The sequence below is a fragment of the Festucalex cinctus genome, chromosome 8 (assembly GCF_051991245.1).
Source record: "Festucalex cinctus isolate MCC-2025b chromosome 8, RoL_Fcin_1.0, whole genome shotgun sequence".
NCBI classification, from domain to species: domain Eukaryota; kingdom Metazoa; phylum Chordata; class Actinopteri; order Syngnathiformes; family Syngnathidae; genus Festucalex; species Festucalex cinctus.
In genome coordinates, this window is record NC_135418.1 from 9242886 (window position 1) to 9258823 (window position 15938).

General features: G+C 42.9%; 1 protein-coding gene across 1 annotated transcript in view; it reads left to right on the plus strand.

Moving 5' to 3' along the window:
* Nucleotides 1–15938, plus strand: part of plxnb1b (plexin b1b) — a 143389-nt gene that overhangs the window by 48082 nt on the left and 79369 nt on the right. Inside the window, exons 3-4 of the mRNA XM_077528653.1 lie at nt 4232–4286; nt 6869–8036. Coding sequence (XP_077384779.1) covers nt 6879–8036 — 1158 coding nt within the window. The 5' untranslated portion in view covers nt 4232–4286; nt 6869–6878. The remainder of the gene's footprint in view (nt 1–4231; nt 4287–6868; nt 8037–15938) is intronic.

Here is a 15938-nt window from a genome sequence, read left to right on the forward strand (position 1 = left end):
GGTCAAGAAAATGGATGGATGAGAAATATATGATCAACTGAGTTACAAATAATACAACTTTATTTTTCAACACTCTCCTTTCTGTTAAATATCTAATAAATTTTCCGTTGCATTGTCCTTTTTTTATGGCATCACTTCAACAAGTTCTTTCTTACCTTTTCGTCTTTTTTTTTTTTCCTGCTGAAAACACATGCATATTTGAACCAATTGGAGCTAACTAATAGGTAGTAACTATCCATGCTGATGACGTGTCAGTCTGTCAGCCAATGGAACGGACAAATTAGTCCGGGGTGGTTTGCTGCACACGCATGTGCACATCGACGTGACTCAGATACACTGAGACGCAGCCGGTGAACTCCGTGAAATAAATAAATAGATAAATAAATAAATAGCAGATTATGCTACGCAAGCACACTGGAACAATTTAGAAGCACTTTATTAGACTTGTTGCTAACACTTGTTTATGTAATTCTGACATTTGTTTTCTTCATGGAGATGCGTGTGTGGCAGTCTGCCAGGTTATTTAATATCGGGTTTTGACAGTTGCCGTCATATTTCCGGGACCGAAGCACCATACCAGATCGTTCCGGCCCCAAATCTTTTACCGGTGCGTAGTAACCAGACCGTTCCGGCCCACTTTCACCCCTGATGACCGAATGACATTTTACCAGCACAGATTGTAAAGTTTGCGGGTAAATTGGTTGCATTGTCTAGCCCTGGGACGGCAGTTGTAAATTAGCATCTGTCACGACGAGGAGAGGTAGGACCTAGACGCAGGATAAAGGTAGGCCACAAAGGCAACAGGTTTATTGCCGGTCAGCAGCTGTCTCCTCTCACACTGAGAGGAGAAAGGGGAACCAAAAAGTGGAGAACAAAAAACGCTCCACTGGGGAGGAAAAAACAGGCAAAAGGTATAGGGGACAACAAAAAGCGCTCCGCTAGGGATGAAAAAGGCTCAAGGCAAAAGGGGGAACTAAGGGCGCTCCGCTGTGGAGGATAAGGCACAAAAACAAGGCAAAACAACAAGGTAACAGGAACAAGGACTCGAGGACTGTGGGACGCTTCCATGCACTGACTGTGACACTTCGGCAACGGAGGGGAGAATGCAGGTGGTTTTTATTGCTGTAGGTGATTGGTGGCAGGTGGTGATAATCAAGGGCGGGGACCGGTAATTATGGAGCGGCAGGAAGGGAAAGTGACCTGGGGTGAGAGGAGAGTTAGAACTTTCAAAATAAAACGGGAAACATGACTATGAAAATAAAAGCATGGGCCGTCACGCCGGTGGCGGCGTGACAGTACCCCCCCCTCAATGGCCGGCTCCTGACGGCCATCCAACTCAAAGAGTCCAAAAACAAGGGCGGGCGGAAGGGGGCACGGAGGTGGGAACACGGCCCACCCCTCCGTCCCAGACCAAAGGCAGTTCAGGAGGGCGTCCATGACGCCCGACGAGAGAGTCCCAGCGGGGCCAGTCAGGTGGGCGTCCTCGACGCCCGACGAGAGGTGAAGGCAGCCGCAGGACTTGCGCCGCCGGGACTTTGGGCGGCGCCCGGCGAGGCTCCCGGACTTTGGGCGGCGCCCGGCGAGGCTCCCGGACTTTGGGCGGCGCCCGGCGAGGCTCCCGGACTTTGGGCGGCGCCCGGCGAGGCTCCCGGACTTTGGGCGGCGCCCGGCGAGGCTCCCGGACCTTGGGCGGCGCCCGGCGAGGCTCCCGGACTTTGGGCGGCGCCCGGCGAGGCTCCCGGACTTTGGGCGGCGCCCGGCGAGGCTCCCGGACTTTGGGCGGCGCCCGGCGAGGCTCCCGGACTTTGGGCGGCGCCCGGCGAGGCTCCCGGACCCTGGGGCGGCGCCTGGCGAGGCTCCGGGACTTTGGGCGGCGCCTGGCGAGGCTCAGGGTCTTTGGGCGGGGCCTGGCGAGGCTCAGGGTCTTTGGGCGGGGCCTGGCGAGGCTCAGGGTCTTTGGGCGGCGCCTGGCGAGGCTCAGGGTCTTTGGGCGGCGCCTGGCGAGGCTCAGGGTCTTTGGGCGGCGCCTGGCGAGGCTCAGGGGCGAGAGGCTGCAGCAGACGAGGTTCAGGGGCGAGAGGCTGCAGCAGGCGAGGTTCAGGGGCGAGAGGCTGCAGCAGGCGAGGTTCAGGGGCGAAAGGCTGCAGCAGGCGAGGTTCAGGGGCGAAAGGCTGCAGCAGGCGAGGTTCAGGGGCGAGAGGCTGCAGCAGGCGAGGTTCAGGGGTGAGAGGCTGCAGCAGGCGAGGTTCAGGGGCTTGAGGCTGCAGCAGGCGAGGTTCAGGGGCGAGAGGCTGCAGCAGGCGAGGTTCAGGGGCGAGAGGCTGCAGCAGACAAGGCTCGGGAACGAGAGGCCGCAGCAGACGAGGTTCAGGGGCGAGAGGCTGCAGCAGGCGAGGTCCAGGGGCGAGAGGCTGCAGCAGGCGAGGTTCAGGGGCTTGAGGCTGCAGCAGGCGAGGTTCAGGGGCTTGAGGCTGCAGCAGGCGAGGTCCAGGGGCGAGAGGCTGCAGCAGGCGAGGTTCAGGGGCGAGAGGCCACAGCAGACGAGGTTCAGGGGCGAGAGGCCGCAGCAGACAAGGTTCAGGGGCGAGAGGCTGCATGTGGCTCACCAGTTCATGGACCTGGCTTGACAGCTTCTCCAGCTGCGAAATCACGGCTTGCTGAACCTTTTCCCGGTTGGCAAGCCGGACCTCCAGGCTCTGTAGCCTAGCCTCGACCTTTCCTGCTGGGTCCATGCTGGCCGAAGTGTACTGACACGACGAGGTAAGGTAGGACCCAGACGCAGGATAAAGGTAGGCCACAAAGGCAACAGGTTTATTGCCGGTCAGCAGCTGTCTCCTCTCACACTGAGAGGAGAAAGGGGAACCAAAAAGTGGAGAACAAAAAACGCTCCACTGGGGAGGAAAAAACAGGCAAAAGGTATAGGGGACAACAAAAAGCGCTCCGCTAGGGATGAAAAAGGCTCAAGGCAAAAGGGGTAACTAAAGGCGCTCCGCTGGGGAGGACAAGGCACAAAAACAAGGCAAGACAACAAGGCACCGGGAACAAGGACTCGAGGACTGTGGGACGCTTCCATGCACTGACTGTGTGTGACACTTCGGCCCTGAGGGGAAAGTGCAGGTGGCTTTTATTGTTTTGGTTGATTGGTGGCAGGTGGACATGATCATGGGCGGGGACCGGTAATTAGTGAACTGCGGGAAGAGCAAGTGACCTGGGGTGAGAGGAGAGTTAGAACTTTCAAAATAAAACGGGAAACATGACTATGAAAATAAAAGCATTGGCCGTCACGCCGATGGCGGCGTGACAGCATCTGCTAAACTCTATATACTCAACATCACCTCCAAACCTCCTTTTTTAAGTATGTCTGTCATGGCCTGGGTCGCATGCGTCAGAGCTCATGACCTGTTTTGTGTCTGTTTAGGTATTGATTAAACAAGTGTCTGTTTACGAGACATGATGTTCGTGATGGCAACCTTTAATCCTTTAGGTGATGTCTGGACATATGTGACGTCGTTCTTTAGTCCTTTACGATTCACTGTCTGTGTGTGCAGTCTGAGAATTGTGCATGGTTTGTCGGATTATTGTCCAACAGTCCTGTGTACAGCGTCTCTGAGTTTCTGCCTCTCGATGTGAATAAATGGATAAAATCTTATTTGTGTCTGCATTTGGGATCCAAACGTTTCAGTACACAACAATGTCTGATTACATTGTCGCTGTCAAATAAACTAATAAAATGAAAATGAGTCCCGCAAATAATTGATTGTAAGGGTTGATGAGCCTACATTTCTTGGTGATAATCCTGTTTTTCAGATATGTGTCATATTGGAACGTGGAAGATTAGAGGAAAAAAACACTGTTCACAAACTGAACATAGAACTAAGGAGTCAAGTTCTCTGGTTCTTTTCTTTTTCTTTTTTTTTCTTTCTTTTTTTGGCTCAGATTCTGAAACTAAAGACCTTTTGTATGTTGTAACCTAGCAATGAGTGAAGATCTTTTACTGGGACCAACTCACTGGAGGGTACTTAAAGCCTTCGTACTACAGATGTAGTAAGTTAGTGTGACAAGAATTTGAATGGGGATAACCTTCCCACGGCCTTATGTGGTCTGTAATGATTTAAAAAGTATTTCAGTGATTGAGTCCAAAGTTTGAGTTTTTCTGCCAAAACTCATACTAGAAATCACTTTTGAGCAAAAGAGAACTTTAATTGAGGTTGTCTTTCTCTGTGTGTTTCAGATTATGTCCGCAACAACTGCTGGAAGGTTAAAAGGTTGAATGCCCCTGTGAAATGGTGAGTTGTCAAAATGGTTATCACACTGTGTTTTTCTTGATGTTGATACGAAACTACTGTCAATGATTCTTTACTCAACACATAAGAATTAAGAATGCCAACATGAAAGGGTGCAAGTCAGTAGTATGCAGTAAATTCTAGTTATTAAGGGCACATATAGTATTGAGTTAGTTTGTGTAGTTGAGCCTTGTATGCGGTTCCTCCAGGCCACTGGTTCATGTTTCAAGGGGCTTTCTCATTGCCCTTGTTTCACAAATGAAGACACCGGCGGGGAAAGTACATTTCTTGTTTGTTTTTTGTTTTGTTTTCCGAGGGGACGCTTAAAAACACAGATGCCTCCAGCAAATAGTAGCCCCTACCCCAGGGGTGTCAAACTCATGTTAGCTCAGGGGCCGCATGGAGGAAAATATATTATCAAGTGGGCCGCATCGGGAAAATAACGGTATATAACTTAAAAACGACTGCCGTCATTTATACGCAGATTTTCGAGGACCAGCCCGAAATTACGGAGCTCAACTGTAATCATATTGTTCCGAAAAATAACACGAATGCAAATGGTATGTGGCACTTTCCGGACGTGTTAAATCGACCTGTTTTGCATATACAGTATACTGTTCCCAGAATGCATTGCGTGGTGCAGTTAATGATGTCATAAGAACGTTAATCCTTGTTATATCTATTTGTGTTACCAGTAATTGAATTTGTGACGTATTTAACACGTTTATGTCGGGGTATGAGTAAAATAATAATAATAATAATAATAATTAAACAACCCGTCGTTTAAGTTGTGTGTAAAATAATGACATCCAGGACGACGATTCCTCGTACAAAGTTGCATTGCTCATTTGAGGACTGCTTGTGAAATGACAAATTTATTTGTTTTGATTGTGGCCAGCTGATTAATTAGTCCGACATCACAATTTTTTATTTTTTTTACTTTACAAAATCATCTCGCGGGCCGGATTAAACTCATTTGCGGGCCTGATCCGGCCCGCGGGCCGTATGTTTGACACCCCTGCCCTACCCTTAAAAATGTTAAAAGGGACCTCAATATAAGTACCGTCATTGCTGGACTATAAAGCGCACCTGATTATAAGCTGCATGTGCCCACATTGAAACATGAGATATTTACAAAGAAAGACGGTACACAGAAAGAGTTTTTCAAAGGTTTAATAATATACCTTAGCTTTTCTTTCCAAACAGTGCCTGTGACGCGGCAGTAACACAGCAGCAATACGCTAGTAACTAACAGGGCTGGTTAAAAATAACATACCGGTAAAAGTCACAGAGACCGAGAGTTTTTGTATTTTCCACGATGAGGGTCTGTTCATGCTAATTGTATTCATGCACAAAGTGCCAAGTTACATTAAACTTACGTCTTCCTCGGAACATATATTCCACCTGTCTCACTCTTACCTTTTCTGCTCGAGCGCCCCTGGTGGCCATTAGAAAAAATGCATATATTAGCTGCATCATTGTATAAGCCGCAAGGTTGAAATTGTGTGAAAAAAAGTCCGGCAATGAACGGTAATTTAAATTATAAGTTGGATCTGTCAAAATTAATTAATTAATCGACAAGTAATCGATTTAAAATTAAGCGACAACTATTTTATTAATACAGTAATCTTTGGCACCATAGTTGAACTTAGCATTATCATGCATCCCTAATTTTATTTTCAACCGATACCATTAAACCAATCATTTCGAAAGTGCCAATGTCGATAATTGACCTTACCGTAAACCACACCTGCATGACCTAGTCAACCAATCAAGATGTCTAAGGAGAGGGGGGAGGGGTTTGAGGAGTCAGGCACAACTTGAGCTGCAACCACAACAGATGGACCAACATGGTCTGTTATTATCGGCGGATTTCTTCATTATCTGTTTTCTCTTTATGACGTCAAATTGGTCGATAATTGCGAATTATTATAGGCCACCGATATTATCATGCATCCCTACTTAAATTTGCCCAAATGCTCTGATTTCAGCCTCTCAACAGCAGTGATAATTTCGTAGATGAAAAATTTTCGTCATAATTTTCGTCACGCAAATTTTTTTTCAGACAAAAATGAAATGAAAACTACTCATTGAGACTATAAAGATAACTAGAATTGACTGACACTTTCGTCAATGACTTAAACGGAAACGAAAACAACATAGTGGCTGGGATAGGCTCCAGCACCCCGCGACCCTTGTGAGGAGTAAGCAGTTAAGAAAATGGATGGATGGATAAAAAACAGAATGAATTGTTAGTTCACCACGAGATGGTGCTAAAAAAAATACTCACTGTCCCTTTAAAGATGTGTCACTTCAACCATATATCCTTGACACAATTACTGATATATATATATATATATATATATATATATATATATATATATATATATATATATATATATATATATATATATATATGAGAAAAAAATGCTAATATATAGCTGCTGTGTCTTGATTATTAATAACAAAGGTTATTATAATAATTATTAATAGTGAACACATTAAATAGTATATCATGTACCTATATTCTCATACTTGCTTGAAAGTCGTGTTAAGAGTCTGCTTTTGTTTTCTCTTTCAATTAGATCTGCTGCAATGCCTCCGTGGGTGACATGTCATCTTCCAGTGATAGCAGTGAGATCACTGCTTTCCCTTGTGCTACTAGCGACCGGCTGGGACTTTAACTCTAGGCCTGGTTTTGTTGCACAAGGAACAGACTCGTCATTTAGCTTTTATCCCACCTTCATACGGAATGACACAGAATTTGAGCACTTGGCTTTGCATCCTCACCCCAATGTGGGCCGAGTTTATGTTGGAGCTCGTGACAACTTGTTTCAGTTGGACAAATTTCTACAGCCTGAACTCCAGGATCACACTGGACCAGTTAAAGACAGCAGAGAGTGCTTACCTCCCGTAACAGAAAGTAACTGCCCTCAAGCGCGGCTCACCAGCAACCACAACAAGCTCTTGCTTGTTAACCCATACTCCATGGAACTCATTACCTGCGGCAGTGTCAACCAAGGAATTTGCCAGAAACGAAGTCTTGAGTCTGTCAACAAGGTGCTGTTCTCCACTGAGACGCCAGTGGATACCCAATACGTAGCAGCTAATCATCCCAATGTTAGTACTGTCGGCCTCATCGTCCAGCCTCATCCGCACAGGCAGCCAGTTCTTTTTGTTGGGCGAGGCTTCACAAGCAGCCACCCACCCATCGCCACACGAAACTTGGACCAGGAACCCATATTTTCTTATGAGGAAACTGCAAAGTTGGCTGTGGCTGGTCGCCTCTCTGAATATGACCATCATTTTGTCGCTTCCTTTGCCCACCATCGTCATGTGTACTTCCTCTTCTACAGGCGAGACCTGAGGTCCAAATCACGTGAATACCGCACCTACATCTCTCGTATATGTTTGGATGATCAAGCCTATTATTCATATGTGGAAGTGCCCTTGACGTGTCATTCCCGGGCAGGGAAAAATTATAATCTCCTTCAAGCAGTCCAGCTGGGATTCTCCAAAGACAGCACAGTAAATCAAGGATCTGAGATTGTTCTTGGTGTTTTTTCTACTCGTTTGGCTTCATCGAATCGACCCAGTGAAGATTCTGCCCTGTGCATGTTTAACCTGGAGGATGTAGACCGCAGGATGAACTCCACCAGAGACCTATGTTACACAAAGATGGGCAGAGAGTCTGGAATGGAGGCAGCCTACATTGAATATGAAGTCAAATCCAACTGTGTCAACCTGCTAGAGGTGAGTTAACCGAACAAAACACAAAGTTAAACAGAACGCTTAGTGCCATCATGATTTCAATTTGACGCTTTCTTAAAATAATTAAGTCATTTTTCAGATTTTTCAGGGAACAAAAAATTGAACCATTTGCATCATGATGACATGATTTCATTCTTATGCCTTTACTTTTTATTATCATTCCTACTAGGGGTGTTAAAAAAAATCGATTCGGCGATATATCGCGATACTACATCGCGCGATTCTCGAATCGATTCAATAATCGGCAGAATCGATTTTTTTTTTTTTTTTTTTTTTTTTTTTTTTTAGGATTCACACCTTGAGCATGGAAGAATGTTATATGAACGGCACATTAAGCCTTAATATTTTTATTTTAATGCTGTTCAAATGTGAAACAGATTGCAAACTGTTTGTGTACAGTGGCTCACGGTTATAAGCCTCAAGTTTTAGATAAATATATTCATACAAATCTTACAGTGTACATGTACAAATTTACTGATAGTATTTTCTAAATTTGAATGGAAAAAAATCGCAACAATCGACTTATAAATTTGTATCGGGATTAATCGGTATCGAATCGTGACCATTCGTATCGGGATTAATCGGTATCGAATCGAATCGTGACCTGTGAATCGTGATACGAATCGAATCGTCAGGTACTAGGCAATTCACACCCCTAATTCCTACTACTGTTGTTTCACGTCGGGTAGCGCACTAAACACTCTTATTTAAGGAAGAGGGTTACTGGATATCATAGGTCAGGATTGGAATTGCTAAAAATGTATCAATTCTGATTTCAATATTAATACTGCTTATCGTTGTGGTTCCATATTGTCGTGTGCTGGAGGTTGAATCCCAAAGCGCATACACAAATAAGGTTTTAACTATTTATTCACATAACTTGACTAAACGAAAAACAACGAGAATGCATCGAGAATCATGAGACGCCTAGCCCCTTGGACTGCGGAGAAGCACAGAGAAAAGTGAGTAATAATCTGACGAAACACACACAATTCTCAGACTGCACCTTCAGGCAGTGAATCGATCCGATTGGTTGTAGCAAGTAAAAGACTAAAGAACGACATCCCAGAGGTCCAGACATCACCTAAAGGATTAAAGTGTTAAGGTTCTGGTGCGACCGGAGAGTGGATCCCAGAATCACAGAACACAGAGGAGTAAGCGAGAGGTTTTATTCACCAAAACACGTGAATATGAACATAAAGCGCTGGACACAGCCAGGAAAAAGGTTAACAAAAAGTGCTTGCAAATTGCAAGGAGGGAAATTAACACAACACAGAAAGACCCAAAGGCTACAAACCGCAAACACAAGAAAGCAACAACTTACTATAGCTATGAAACACGCCACATAAAAGTGGGAACAAAAAGAGACGTAGCAAAACTCACGTAGATGAAAATCGATAATCTTGGATTATAATAATTAGCGAAGGCGAAAAACAGTAGAAACACTAGACGATGGCTGTGAGCAGACGGAGCAACGACCCGACAGTGACTGCAAGGAGTCCCAGTCCTTATGAAGGCCTAATAGGTAATGCACTGCAGGTGTGGTGCAGGGGACACGCCCCTCTCATTAATCAGGCACTGTGAGACAAGGAAAACACTGAGAGCCCAGCAACATGACATAAAGATTGACATCACATAGCCTAAATCTAGTTGAAACTAGAAGATGGTTATATGATAGTTCAAAACAGACACTCGTTATATCAGTACAAAACAGACCCTTGACCTCACGGTTGTGAACCCAACTTAACAGGTCATGAACTCAAACTTAACCCTGGCGTGGCCCCATACATGACACATATAGAGTGTGTTGCGTTTAGTTTGGAGACTAGTTTCAACTCTTTAAAGTTTTTGAACAAAAAATAGCTCAGGGGCAAAAAAACGTTACTGTGTCGGGCCACCTTAAGTTAACTAATGCTGGCTTGAACGGACCACCACTGGAAACTTCTGGGGCCAACTTATTAAATAGCCATTGGCAATTTTACTTACCATTATGCTTTCTATTTACACAAGCTGCAGTCTGTAATTATTTGCCTGTAATATTATTGTGATTACAAAGGGCTACATTTAAAGGCCCGGTCTGCCGTTTTCACTCAGGAAAAGGCACTTTTTAAATACAAGATTTAAACAAACAAACTACTTCTCAATTTACAGCTCTGGGCTTCTCTTAATGTCTGGTGGTGATTTTGTCCTAAACCCCCATCCCCAGTTTGTATTTTGCCATTTTGTGTTTGTTTTGTATACAGTGGGACGTTTCTGTGGAAAGACAGTGTTTACACCCCTCCAGCCAATCGCAGAGCGGGGGTTGGCGTGTCGTAAACGGGGCAGGGCGAATTTGTCGGCTGCATGATGTCACTCCCGCGGCAATTTGTCAGCACACACGGATTTTTTTTTTTCACTCACTCAATATTCTCAATATTGACTGACTGACGATGACGTAAGGGTGTCGATTTCTGCAATTAAATTACAATATAAGAGTGTCAGCTATCTAAGGTCTTAAGTGGGGATTGATTTGGTAATTTGTGAGGACTAGTTTCAATCAAGTCCAGGCTTCGGCCTTCCTGGGTGGAGTTTGCATGTTCTCCCCGTGCCTGCGTGGGTCTTCTCCGGGTACTCCGGTCTCCTCCCACATTCCAAAGACATGCATGGCAGGTTAATTGGGCGCTCCGAATTGTCCCTAGGTGTGCTTGTGAGTGTGGATGGTTGTTTGTCTCTGTGTGCCCTGCGACTGGCTGGCAACCAGTTCAGGGTGTACCCCGCCTACTGCCCAGAGCCAGCTGGGATAGGCTCCAGCACCCCCCGCGACCCTTGTGAAGAGTAAGAGGTTTTAAGAAGATGGATGGATGGATGGTTTTAAACAAGCCATGGATGATTACTACAGACAATCATGAAAACATCATTTTCAGTTTGGGTAAGGCCTTTAAAGCATTTTAAAGCAACAAGCCTTTAAATTCTGGCATTACACGAAGTGACGCAGCTGATGGGAGATTACACGGTCGTGGCACATGCTGACAATTTTGACAAATGTCATGCAGACTACAATCATATGGGCAGTCAGGCAAAAATAGCGCTTTTAGCCACGAGAGAGGACTTCTGAAGAAGCAACTTGGCCGTGTTTACAGTATAAGTTGCAAAGCCTTATCTCAAAAACAAAAGCATGCTCTGAAAAGCTTAGTCAAGGGATCGACTCTCACGCAAGAATTGACTTAACACAAACTATCTCGGGATGAGGTCTGTTTTGTCTGTTGTTTTTAAACATGAAGGATATTGGAATTTAATCACTCTGTAAATCTGTTTTCCAACCCTACTGTAGCTTTCTCAACACTGAATACACTTTCTTTCCAAACATACAGCGAGTGTATACATGTGTATACACACACACACATGCATGTGTGTGTGTATATATATATATATATATATATATAAACTTAATGAAATATTCTCAAACAATAAGACTCATTTAAACAATTCAAAACACAGTCCTGTACATTCACAAGTCACATAAAAATACAACAAAACAAAGCAATCATTCCACCGACACCAAAGCGCCTTAACTCTTTGACCGCCAAAAACATTTAATAACGATTAATAAAATCACAACATATGCCGCCATAAATGTTAAATGACGTCAACTAAGTTTTTTATTTTATTTTATTTTTTTCTCAGTGCAACATCTAAGTGCAGAGCTGCCTGGTCAATGGGTTGTGTAATCAAAAACACTAACTATGACCAGCAGATGGAAGCAATGTATATATTTTCGTGAACGATTAAAGTCTTTGTCATATCAAAGTTGTTTTTTTATTTTTTTGATAACGTGTGGCAGTAAAAGAGTTAATATTGTACATTTTGTCTCTGGCACTATAGGCATTAATGGTTATATTAGTTTTTCCTTAAACCCCAATAAAGTAGTACATAGCTTCAGCTGTGTGTGTGTGTGTGGGGGGGGCATATGTCCTTTGTTTCCTAACGGATTTGAAAGGCTCTGTTTTATGCATGGGCTTTCCTCTTGGCAATTGTCAGTTAGCTACTCATAATGAGAGTGCAAAAAAATCACTTGGACAGATGGTTGGTGTGTCCAGTGCCTTCATTTTTTTTCTTCAATCCAGTTCTTCTCTCTTCGTACGTACATATATTAGTCCAGTATTGTGGTTTTATAGGTGATTGTGTTTGTGATTTTTCTAAAAAGGACAAAAGGCACTATATAAATAAAGGTGACTTGACTTGAAAATTGAACCAATAAGCAAGTGTACATAACATGGGAAAAGACACTTTTACACGGAATAAGGCAGAATTATCAAACCCTCTTAAAGCAGCAACATGATTTAATGAAGCACTTCCTGTTAGCGGCGGTCTTTGAATCCAATTCACACCACTTCTGGTGCCCTACTTAGCAGACTGATGCTAAAAGAACGTCTTGTACCAAAATATTGTAGTGAGAACAGACTTAAGTTCTGATGGGAACTTTCACTGGTTCTTATATCTGTAATGCTCTCTATACTAATAATAACAACCAGAATATTTTTTTTCATTTTTTTTTCATTTAACTTTTATTTAACCAGAAAGAGTCCCATTGAGTTACACAAACTCTTCTCACAGGGAGTCCTGGCCAAGACAAGCAGCAGATAGTTGCATAACAGAAAAAAACAAGACTCCACATGGCTATAAGCTACTTCATTTGTCACACTCTGCATAGTTGCACAATAGACTTCATACATGCATGGGATATATAACAGGTAAATAATTTAAAAATAACATTAGTTCAAACAGTTGCATTGTTCCATCATTACTGATTTTAAAACATTTTTAAAAACACTGAATGATGGGTGTGATTCCAGATTTAATGTGGTTTGGTGTTCATTCCAAACAGTTGGAGCATAAGTTGAAAAATCTATTTTACCAAGTTCTGTTTTTGACAATCGGATAGTTAGTACTCAGTAGCATTTTTTTCTGATGACCTTGTCCAATAATTTCTATTATGATAAGACAGCAGATTTGAAATGTAAGAAGGTAAGCGGGTATGGTTGCATAAGTTCTTGAGCAATTAAAAATAAATAAATAAATGCATTAGTTTTCCTTCTAATGTAGAGGGAGGACCATTGTACAGTTTTATCCAGAATGTCGTGGTGGGTTCTAGCTAGTGTATATGTAATGAAGCATATGGCTGAGTGGTAGATGACATTATTATTATTATTATTATTATTATTATTATTTATTTATTTTTTTACAAAAATGAAGAGGCGTGCATATAAATTCACCATAATCCAATACTGATAAAACAGTGCCACTGCATTAACCTTTTCCTTCCTTTTTCTTCCTTCTAAAAAAAAAAAAAAAAAAAAAAAAAAACCTTAGGTCTGAGGGTTTTTTTGTTTTGTTTGTTTTTGTTTTTATTTGTTTTTTTAAGGGTCTCAACATGGACTCCAAAAGACAGCTTGTCGTCCAGCCAAATACCTAATGAGTATATGTAGGATGACACCCTCTCTCTCTCTATTGAAGTGCCATCCAGAATTGACAACGTGACGTCCATTTGGGAGCGTGAACGGCTAAAAATCATTAATTTAGTTTTTGTAGCATTTAAAACAAAACTTAACCAAATCAGAGATTGTTGCACTTGAACAAATGTTGACTGTAACTCAACTCAACTCAACTTTATTTGTAAAGCACTTTAAAACAAGCATTGCTGTATACAAAGTGCTGTACATGGAACAGAAATCGGTCATGCAGTAAAGAATAAGATAAGTAAAACAACAACAAAACAAACATTTTAAGTGAGTATACAACAAGGTTTTTTTTTTTTGTTAACTAAATTTAACAAAAAAAAACAAAGTAAAATTCAACAATTTTGTTAACGAAATGAAATAAAAACGAAAATGCTTTTTAAGAAACGAAAATTAACTGAAACAAAATTGTGTGTTTACGAGGGGTGGGACAAAAAAACGATTCGACCGAACCATCGTTCGTCAAGGGGAGCTAAACGACCGTATCGGTAGCAGACTTGTCAACCGATACCCGATACAAAATCCGCCGGGAATCCTTAGATACATTGCTTGTAAAGCTGTGGACCGGATATCGCGTGGCTGTGAATCGGTTGCGAGTGAGGCTTTATGGTTTTCATAACAATAGCAAGAGTTCTGCGCCGTGCTCTACATTGTTTACATTTCAGTAGCATCACTATTCAAGCTACTTCCGTGTTTACAGAGAGCTAGCAAAGTAGCACTCAGAGACGCTTCATTCCCCGGATGTTGTAAACATAATGCAAAGATGTTACGCACCTTTTTTGGGGGGGCGCCTACAGTCAACGCCGTGCTCGCTACACGACGCGCGCGCGCACAGTCGCGCACAACGAGTGACAACATGCAACTGGAAACAGTTAGCAGAAGCCGGTGCCGTACATCTCGGTATTTCCCATGGCTATCGAGTCCTCTCGGTGTACTTGTATGTCCCGGGCCGGCGTTGGTACTGTGCGCGAGCCAAAAAGAATAACTCCTGTGACGATCCAATGCATGGATTCAAACGACACAGGTATGTCCCACAGCCAACACACCAGCTAAGCTAAAAGCACACTGCAAGTATCTCATTTCTCAGTTTGTGGCTCCCTGTCAATGTACACAACTAGCATGAGCAGCAGATAGGAGAACTGAGACGTGCCCGCAATTACGTAATCAAACTCAAAATGAACGACAGCCCAAAAAACAAAACATAAACAGTAGTGATTCCGTGGTCATCATCGTGTCTCAGATTAAAAAAACAAAAAAGATGAAATGAAATGAAAATGAATGTGATGGCAAAAGAAAAACGAAAATTGTTAAAAACAAAAATTGTTGCTAAAAAGGGTAGGGCACTTTTGGAAATATTTTTGGATATATTAAGTGGTTAAAATGTGTTTGATATTGTTCCATAAGGTGGCTTCATATTTCTTTTGGCTGGACGGTAGGTTTATTTCACGTCTTAAATTTATGTTTCTGAAATAATTCACAATGTGCACATATTCTGTTTATTTGTTTTGGTGTCTTTTTAAAGGTTAAATATTTATATTTCAAATTGAATTATCAGCCTTTTGTTTTCCTGATCCTTATTTTGAATTTAAAAAATAAATAAATAAATAAATAAATTACAACTGTCAATAATGACTAATAAATATTTAAAATGATACATTTTTCAGTCATATCGCCCAGCCCTTTGTTGCGGTCCATTTAAATAATTGATTCAAAATATAAAAATATAGAAGACATGGTTGTTGTTCTTTTTTAACACATTTGTAGATACTGTAAAAATTTGTGGTGTTTTAAGATTAATGTTTACAAGCATAAAATGTCACTATAAGTTTTGAATATTGAAATGAATCATATCGAATCGAAAATTGTATCGTTCCTAAACTTAATCGAACCGTATCAAACCGTTCTGTTCTGAAAGATAATCGTTTTTCAATCGAATCGCAACCTGTGTATCGAGATACATATTGAATCGGCCTCATGTCAGAGAGTCCCACCCCTAGTGTTTACAAAACGACAGTTACGAATGTAACTATGGTTCTATGAGTCCCGAACGACCGCCAGGTGGCGGTGCTGCGGTCGTTCGGTCATAGGGGGAATTCCGTGCTGCCAGCACGGAATTCCCCCTATGAGACAATGCCACCAAGCAAGAATAACAGAATATGCTTGCCCATGGTTGCGCCTGACGTAATCCATCCATCCATCCATCCATCCATTGTCTTAACCGCTTATTCCTCACAAGGGCCCTGGGGGTGCTGGAGCCTATCCCAGCCGGCTTCGGGCAGTAGGCGGGGTACACCCTGAACTGGTCGCCAGCAAATTGCAGGGCACAGAGACGAACAACCACTCACGCAAGCACACCTAGGGACAATTCAGAGTGCCCAATTACCCTGCA